At 31.8% G+C, this 9607-nt stretch overlaps 1 protein-coding gene across 6 annotated transcripts; it reads left to right on the top strand.

Moving 5' to 3' along the window:
- Positions 1–2457: 2457 nt before the first annotated feature.
- LOC146917320 (TMV resistance protein N-like) lies at positions 2458–9317 on the top strand. Of its 6 annotated transcripts, XM_085719117.1 has the most exons (7): positions 2458–3056; positions 3770–4874; positions 5028–5150; positions 5187–5339; positions 6165–7829; positions 7965–8138; positions 9045–9317. In XM_085719117.1, the coding sequence occupies exons 1-5, from the start codon at positions 2557–2559 to the stop codon at positions 7764–7766; spliced, it is 3483 nt and encodes a 1160-aa protein (XP_085575243.1). In that variant the 5' UTR covers positions 2458–2556; the 3' UTR covers positions 7767–7829; positions 7965–8138; positions 9045–9317. The 6 variants fall into 6 exon arrangements, with proteins under 6 accessions (XP_085575243.1, XP_085575241.1, XP_085575240.1 ...); XM_085719115.1 differs by having other exon boundaries at positions 5028–5339; positions 7948–8138; XM_085719114.1 differs by having other exon boundaries at positions 5028–5339.
- Positions 9318–9607: the final 290 nt, after the last annotated feature.

The following is a 9607-nucleotide window of genomic DNA, read 5'->3' on the forward strand; positions in this document are numbered from 1 at the left end:
CTTTTTAGAGATGTACGTGTAAATTAGAATTTTTATTAATCGAAGTGACTTTGTTTTTCATGTTAGTAACAATATAATATTGTATTCTTTTAATCTTTTTTTCTTTATAATAATATATTCTGATAAAAGAAAATAAGAGTCTTTAATTGATTAGTTTTTCAAAACTAAAATGTAAAATTTGATAAGATTCAAGTGTCATTGAAGGACATAGTAAGACAATATTGATTGTAATATTGTATCTCTAATAATCTAATTTGCGTTTATTGATCGACCTATGATCTTACTGGTTAAAGATTATTCATTGGTCTCTATTATAGTCGACAAGACCCGTGCGTCGCACGGGTCAAAAGTCTAGTAATCCAGAATCCAGAATATTGTTTTCCCATATATTTGTGGTGGGAAAATGCATTTTTTCGCCAATTTTGATTCTAAAATCTCAAAACCAGTTTAAGAACCATAGTAACCATCATAACCTCCATCTATGTGTTTCCCGTCATTGTTAGTTGTTTCTGTCGTGTCCCAGTCGAAAATTCGGTTTTCGGACTACTTGATCAGATGTTTGAAAAATCCCAAAAAATATTTCAAATCATATAATTCAAACCATGGGCGGTTTCACCGCCCGGGCTCGATCGATAATTTTTGCGCATTAGACCCAACCCAAAAGCCCATTAACACACTTACAAAAAGAAAAATTTGGGCAAAATCTAAAAATTCTCACACGCAAATAGACTCAGAAAAGATATTTACCTCCTAATTTTATTTAGCACACTATTGACGTGTTCATCTCTCTTATTTTAACGGGTTAATTGTTCAAATTGACCCTGTAATATACATTATGTCTGAAAAATGACCTTGTAAAATACAAAACATATATTCTAGCATTGTAACTTGAATTTCTTCTTATTTTTGATCACCCTATAATATACGCGTAGTCTAAAAATGTGACCCACATGTTGAACTTTTCACTATTTTTTTCATACATGTTTAACACCTTAAAATATAGCTTTATACAAAAAATTAAATTTCTTCGACCACTGGTAATTAATTATGAATTTTTATTCCCTCATAATTATGAATTTCTTAAACAATTTATAATTAATTTGTATCTCGTTTAAAAACTACAAAATTTCATGGTGAATGTTTTTATCATGTTCTAGTCATGCCTACAAAATTAGGGAACTAAATTTGACTTGTGAGTATATGCTAACGAAGAACAAAATTTCAATTTTGTACATTTTGGTTGAAAAATCAAAATAAATTTAAACGACTTCGAAATGCTATGAAACTTTACAGATCCTTTTTTATGTTTTTTATAGATGCCTCTACAGATAATGAACTCAAAATTCGATTTATAGGTCGAGATTTCTGTAGTTTTATTTTTTGAGTTTTTGACACTTTAAAAATTTATAATTAATTTGTCGTTTGTCGAAAATTTATAATTTTTTCTGTGTAAAGCCATATTTTAACGTTTTTAACTCGCCTCTTTTATTTTGATTTATGACTGTTTATATATTATATCACATGTGAATTTGAGATAATTTTTTTGCCCGGGCTCCATAAATTTCCTGGCTCCGCCACTGATTCAAACGGAGATATTTTTGAAATATAGTAGAGCATGTGATAAGAGAGTAGGATAGGAAAAAATTACCACTTGATGTTTTCATTCAGCATTTATTCTACCTAAAAAACTCGGCATTGTATGAATGCTAAAATTATTTGGATTAAGGGTTTGTATAACTATATATTATGATTGCTCATGCTCTTAACATTGTGAATAGTAACAAACAAAATACTCTTAACATTGTGACTCTCGAATGATACCTCTCAATTTTTTTTTATTGGTTACAAAGCTAAACAGGCAAAAAAAAAAGAAACAAAAAGAGAATTAAGGCCTAGGGAAGAAAGTTCTCGAAGGGCGATTCTGAGATATTTTATGACATATCAATTTGAGTGGTCCACTATTTTTTTTCTTTTATTCTTTTAATTGATGAGAATTAAAGCCTAGGGAAGAAAGTTCTCGACGCGCGATTCTGAGATATTTTATGACATGCCAATTTGAGTGGTCCACTATTTTTTTTCTTTTTTTCTTTTAATTGATGAGAATTAAGGCCTAGGGAAGAAAGTTCTCGACGCGCAATTCTAAGATATTTTATGACATGCCAATTTGAGTGGTCCACTATTTTTTTTCTTTTTTTCTTTTAATTGATGAGAATTAAGGCCTAGGGAAGAAAGTTCTCGACGAGCATTCTGAGATATTTTATGACATGCCAATTTGAGTGGTCCACTATTTTTTTTCTTTTTTTCTTTTAATTGATGTGGGCACGCAGTTGACCAGTAGTATCCAATAGGTTTATTTTTTGAAGAAAGGTTTATTTTTTGAAGAAAGGTTGAAGATATTGATGGTCCCTTGTGTTTTTTTCGAATCTTTATAACTGTTACCAACTCAACACTTTCATCAATCATTCATATTATCTCTCCAAAAAAAAATCAATCATTCATATTAACATTTCCACTCTTCTTTTGTTAAAAAAAAAAAAAAACCTTTCCTCTCTTCTCATGGCTGCATCACCATCGTCATCATCCATCACAAATGATGGATACGAATACGATGTGTTCCTCAGCTTTAGAGGCCCTGATACACGTCTTGATTTTACAGGAAATCTTTGGAATGCTCTACATAACAGGGGAATCCGCACCTTCAGGGATGACTTGGAGATTAACAAAGGGAACAATATCGAGAAATCACTTTTTGAAGCTATTGAAAAATCAAAGGCAGCCATCGTTGTTCTTTCTCCGAGTTATGCAACTTCATCCTTTTGTTTAGACGAACTTTGTCATATCCTTAAATGCATGAAGGAGGGAAGGGGTCGATTTGTTTGGCCAATCTTTTATGAAGTTGACCCTTCAACTGTGAGATGGTTAAAAGAAACTTATGGAGAAGCACTGGCTGATCATGGATCGAGGAATTGTCATAGCGAAAATAAGTTGCAAGAATGGGAGAAGGCTTTGAATGAATTGGCTAATTTGTCTGGCACTGTTTTCAAATGGAAGAGAGGGTATGTATGTTCTTAATTTTTTTTTTTTTGCTGGTTACATAATGTTTACGGTACAATTTTAGTTATATACTTCTCAAGTTCTTGGCATAAGAAATTTTTCAAAAAAGAATTTGGTTGTATTTATAAGAAAAATCGAAGTTTTTAAGATATATTTATTGTATAAAATACTTTTAAGAAATGTTAATGAGACTCTTTAAAACTTTTAAATGGTAACCTTTCATCGAAATATGTGTAATATATGCATTGAAACAAAACTTTTAAAAATACCTCTTAAAAATAAACTTTTTAAACATACTAAACTAAACTAACCATAAGTCGTTAACCACATTATATTCAATCAACAGTACCATATGCCATATATTCTCTTCTTGCCACACGGTGTGAACAGTAAATAATATGTTGTGATGTATTTGTGTCAAAAAAATGGACTGGGTTTGTGTGTAGTCACATGGACTCATGCGAGCCATATGAAACAGTCTGATTGAGATCGAAAGGTTCAAATTTAAATTTGTTAATTTTGAATTTTCAAAAAATAAAAATATGCTATTTTTTAGACCCGTATGATCTTAATCTGGTGCGCACATATCATCTAAGTGCATGAGTGCTCTTAATCCAAATTTGTGTCCAAATGGTATTTCAGTAAAAAAAAAAATGTGTTAAAAAATACTCTAAAAAAGGTCCACTAGGATGACTTCATTTCTAATATTGGACAGGAATGAATATGAATACATGTTTATTAATGAGATTGTTCAAGTCGTCTCAACAGTGATCCGACCTTTTTCCTTATCTATTCCTGGTTACCTAGTTGGGTTGGAGACCCCAAAACAAGATGTATTATCGCTTTTGAATGTTGGGTCTGATGATAAGGTCTATATGGTTGGAATCCACGGAATCGGTGGAATAGGGAAAACAACTCTTGCTCAGGTAGTTTATAATTCAATTGTTGATCAATTTGATGGTTCGTGTTATCTTGAAGATGTTAGACGAAACACAGAGAAACAGGGGTTGATGCATCTCCAAAATAGCATTCTTTCTAAAATATTTGGAGAAAATAAAATTGTGGTAACAAGTCATAACGACGGAATTAAAGAACTTGAAGTTAGGCTCAAACAAAAGAAGGTTCTTTTGCTTCTTGACAATGTTGACAAGTTGGATCAGTTACAAGCTATTGCTAGACCCGAATGGTTTGGTCGTGGAAGTAGAGTTATCATCACGACCCGTGACAGACAAGTGGTAAAAAGTCATGGGGTTGAAAGTACATATGAGGTGAAAGAGTTGAACAAGAAAGATGCTTACGACTTTCTTAGATGGAAAACTTTGAAAACTAACGAAGTTAGTTCAAGCCATGAAGATATTTTCAATCATGTTGTAACCTATGTCAGTGGCCTTCCATTAGCTATTGAAATAATGGGTTCTTACTTATTTACAAAAAAAGAAGAAGAATGGAGCTCTGTGCTAGCTCGGTACGAAAGGATTCCGAAGGAAGAGATCTTTGAGAATCTTAAAGTGAGCTTTGATGCTTTGGTCCAAGAAGAGAAAGATGTTTTTCTTGACATAGCTTGTTTCTTCAAGGGAGCTAATTTGGAAATAGTCAAAAAAATACTTCATACTCATTATGGTTACGAAATCAAAGATCACATCAATGTGTTAATTGAAAAATCTCTCATAAAGATAAGCGAGCATAATGATTTGACATTACATGATCGGATAGAAGACATGGGAAAAGAAATTGTCAGACTAGAATCACGAGATCAGCCTGGAGAACGCAGTAGATTATGGTCTGTTAAAGACATAATTGAAGTTTTAGAAGAAAATACGGTGAGTAAAATTGATATGAATGATTGAACTTTTCATCTTTAACCTTGATTTAGACCTCTTCATTATCCATGTTACAAATGCTCACATTACTAATTTTTCCTTTATAACGTATATACATATATTTTGATTCATTTATGCTCTTTTTGTTAACAGGGAACAAGTAAAATTGGAATCATTATTCTTTTGGGTTTACCGCACGGGAAACCTTTAGAAGTAAATTGGGATGGAGAGGCTTTTAAGAATATGACAAACCTTAAAACACTTGTTATTCGCAATGTTGATTTTTCTCTTAAAACATTTGTTATTAAAGGAGTTGATTTTTCTGAAAGTCCAAAGCATCTTCCAAATAGTTTGAGAGTACTGGAGTGGTGGGGCTATCCATCAGAGTGTTTCCCGATTGAATTTTATCGTCCAACGGATTTCAAGAAGGCAAAGCGTGATGACTTTATATTTATTAGTAACAAGGTTTAAGTATTTTTATTTTTTTAATCTAAATGGGTTTTTGTAAAAAAAAAAAAAAGTATCTAAATGGGTTGTTTTTTGTCCTATAGAATCACCCACTTTTCGTTTTTTTTTTCTTCTTTCGTAACAAAATGACATGTTTGTGTTCTTATAATTTTCCAACATGTAGTTTTACTAATTTTTTTTTGGGCATACTAAATTCATACATGTTTTATCATCATTAAATTTTTACATTTTACAGTTCAATAATTCTCTTCTTTTGCAACATTTTAAAAAGTTTCTCAACAATTGTCTGCAAGTCCTTGCTCAACTGGCAAAATGCCAAAATTGTTAGACTGAATGCCATGACTGGGGTTCGAACCCCGGTACCTCCACTTGTATGTGAGAGTTTATAATGGCTCTGTCATTTCGTCTATCTAAAAAAAAAAAAGTTTCCCAACAAAAAATTAGTTTAAAATTTGGTTTTTAAATCCAAATTCTCAAAACTTTTATATTTAATTTTTATCATTTAAAATTTCATTTTTAATTCATTCTATTTTAAAAAAAATCTATTATTTTGTAAATTAATTTTTATATGATTTTAAACATTCTTGCAAAAAGTTGTTCAAACATTTAAAACTTTAAAGATAATTAAACAAATTTGAGTTTAATAGAGAATTCAACGTGCTTGGAAATTTTATAGAGACGTAAACATGTTATTTGTTTTATGGGGACCAAACATAAAAGTTGGTAATTTTGTAAAGAAGAAAAATATGTTTAATCCAATTAACAATGTCACTTTAATTAAGATCACTCGCTCACTCATTTATTTGTTTTTTTGTTTTGCAGAACTTCAAGAATATCAGAAGTGTAAGCTTAATAGATTGTCGCTCTTTGAGATCGATACTTGATATGTCAAGTCTCCAAAATTTAGAAGATTTTTCATGCCGCTATTGTCCTGATTTAATTACATTTGATGATTCCATTGGGTTGTTGGGTAAACTTAAATTTTTGAGTGTCAGAAGTTGTGGAAAGCTCACAACTATTCCTTCTCTCAAATTACCTTTATTGGAGGAACTCACTCTTGATGGTTTGTCTAGTATTGAGAGTCTTTCTCCCACATTGGATGAGTCATTGGATAAACTTAAAATTTTGATAGTCAAAAGTTGTAAAAAGCTCACAACTATTCCTTCTCTCAAATTACCTTTATTGGAGAAACTCACTCTTGATAGTTTGTCTAGTATTGAGAGTCTTTCTCCCACATTGGATGAGTCATTGGATAAACTTAAAATTTTGATGGTCAGAAGTTGTGAAAAGCTCACAACTATTCCTTCTCTCAAGTTACCTTTATTGGAGAAACTCACTCTTCAGAGTTTGTCTAGTATTGAGAGTCTTTCTCCCACATTGGATGAGTCATTGGAAAAACTTAAAATTTTGATAGTCAGAAGTTGTAAAAAGCTCACAACTATTCCTTCTCTCAAATTACCTTTTTTGGAGGAACTCACTCTTGAACATTTATCTAGTATTGAGAGTCTTTCTCCCATGTTGGACGAATCATTGGATAAACTTAAAATTTTGATGGTCAACCTTTGTGAAAAGCTCACAACTATTCCTTCTCTCAAGTTACCTTTATTGGAGAAACTTGATCTTTTATATTTATCTAGTATTGAGAGTCTTTCTCCCACATTGGATGAATCATTGGATAAACTTAAAATTTTGATGGTCGACAGTTGTGAAAAGCTCACAACTATTCCTTCTCTCAAATTACCTTTATTGGAGGAACTCACTCTTGATGGTTTGTCTAGTATTGAGAGTCTTTCTCCCACATTGGATGAGTCATTGGATAAACTTAAAATTTTGAGAGTCTCCTTTTGTACAAATATCAAAACCATTCCACCTCTCAAATTACCTTCATTGGAAAAACTCAATCTTTCATTATCACATGGTATTGAGAGTCTTTCTCCCATGTTGGATGAGCCGTTGGATAAACTTAAAGTCTTGTATATTACAAGTTGCAATGGTCTGAAGAGTTTTCCACCTGTCATGTTGCCTTCACTAGAAATCCTTGATCTTTCACATTGTTATTGTCTCAAGAGTTTTCCACCTGTCATGTTGCCTTCACTAGAAATCCTTGATCTTTCATACTGTATTTGTCTCAAGAGTTTTCCACCTGTCATGTTGCCTTCACTAGAAATCCTTGATCTTTCATACTGTATTTGTCTCAAGAGTTTTCCACCTGTCATGTTGCCTTCACTAGAAATCCTTGATCTTTCATATTGTGAATGTCTCGAGAGTTTTCCACGTATCACCAGTAGGTCAATGGCTAAACTTAGAATATTGAGACTTAAATGTTGTAAAAAGCTCAGGAATATTCCAGCTAGCAATTGGGATTCCCTAGATGAATTCGATCATTTTGGATGTGAGAGTCTCGAGTTTCCCACCTCTGATTGATGGAAGATATAAATGCAGTTTACTCCATTTCATTCTGTCAACTCAAGACCACTCCCATTACTGGTAAGCTCATTGAAAAGATAATATTCACTTGTATTTGGTTTGATCAATTCACATGTTTCCTTGTTGATTGTTAATTTGTTATTAGTAATAAACTGAGTAGCTAATTAATCCTTTCTAGCTGTCACCTCTCTGCAGAAGAAGTGAAAACATGTTTTTGGAGAAGCATGTGATTTCAAGAGTGAGAAGATTTTCCAAGAAGTTGATAAATCAATTGCATTCCTCACTCAAGTGTGATAAAAAGACCGAACCATTATTTGCAAAATAATCTTTTCAAAATATTTGCAACAAAGTTGAAGTTCTTGCTAAGAGGTAATTGTTTTATTCAAATTCCCTCAAATTTATTTATTTATATATGGATACTAACCATTTTAAGGTTGTATTTTGATATTTTCGCTTTAATTAAAATAATCTTTATATGTTGACACCAGTGATCTTTAATCTTTATCTATATACAAAGTACTGACAAGATACACTGACATGTTGATACTGGTAATCATTTGAAAAAATATGTCGGTGTCGGACAATGGACACACCTTTGATCATAAGTGTTGGTGCTACAAATGTGTGTGTGTGTCACATATGTCAAATAGCGCATATAACAGCAATATATCATCGTAGAGTTTTAATAAACCACTATTATTTTGTGATATGCGATTTAGTACAAAGTGTTGTCAAACAGAGGCTAATGCTAATATGCTATAGAATCGTAGTGTCGCTGAATTTGACCAAATTGCTATTTTCTGAGATCCTTGGTTTACTTCACTGATGTGTGCACCATATGCAGTTAAATTTTAGACTATAGCTGTATGATCCTTTATTATTCTTTTTAATGACAAATATAATCCATGCATTTTTGGTCCTGTCCGTTAGTTTTAATTCAAAAACGTTAGGGTTTCTTCATTTTCTTATGGAAAATTTCTGGGATTTTTGTTGTCAAAGATTGATGGAGATGATATGAAGAGGGGAAAAAGATGAAAAAATCCTAATGTTTTTAAATTAAAACTAACGTAGATGACCAAAATGTATATATATCAGAGAGAAAGTTAAGATACCAAAATAAATCAAATTTTAATTAAGGGACTAAAGCGATACTAGCAAAATAGTTAAGGGGCCAAGAATACAATTTAGCCTTTATTAAATAAAGAATGATGCAAAAGTACAAAATGAAGTATATTTATAGATTAAGGAAGTGACTGTATTGTGTTTTATTTTCAGAAACTTCTCATATGCTCATCGAAAGGTATAGAAATCGCAAAGGTGGTTGTTGTCGATAAGAAGAGCTTGTATGTGAAGCCAGATTTGAAGATCACATGTCTTCTGATTTGGCTCCTATACGATATTTTAATTTCAGGCTGATTAATTTCTTTAATCTGCACCCTGAGGTAACATTTTTCGATTTAGGGGTGTATCTTTTGTTATTTGTATTTTCTGTATTTGAATGAGCAATGTACGCTATCTTAACTGTGGTAGGATCTTATTCGACTGTTATTTTTGGCATCACTCCTCTATATATATTTTTGCCATATATATGTACATATATGACTTGAATTATCATCCTAACATTCTACCTCAAATCAATATACCACCCCTTTTCACAATCCATCTAAATCCACTCATACACTCTTGTATAATAATAACCTTGCATGCTTCAGATTTCCCGTTCAAAAAATGGACAATAGCAACAATAGAATTACCTATAGATTATTTGGTCATAAACAAATTACCTATAGATTACTTTTCGTCTAAAACCATTCAAAACCATCACCAATCACAAAAAT

The sequence above is a fragment of the Medicago sativa genome, chromosome 6 (genome assembly GCF_051527215.1).
Source record: "Medicago sativa cultivar Bolivia chromosome 6, Bolivia_mono, whole genome shotgun sequence".
NCBI classification, from domain to species: domain Eukaryota; kingdom Viridiplantae; phylum Streptophyta; class Magnoliopsida; order Fabales; family Fabaceae; genus Medicago; species Medicago sativa.

Coding starts and splice junctions, on each gene's coding strand:
- LOC146917320 (XM_085719115.1), top strand. CDS start 2,557: ATGGCTGCATCACCATCGTCATCATCCATCACAAATGATGGATACGAA. Junction 3,057..3,769: donor GTTTTCAAATGGAAGAGAGG/GTATGTATGTTC, acceptor AATATTGGACAG/GAATGAATATGAATACATGT. Junction 4,875..5,027: donor AAGTTTTAGAAGAAAATACG/GTGAGTAAAATT, acceptor TTTTGTTAACAG/GGAACAAGTAAAATTGGAAT.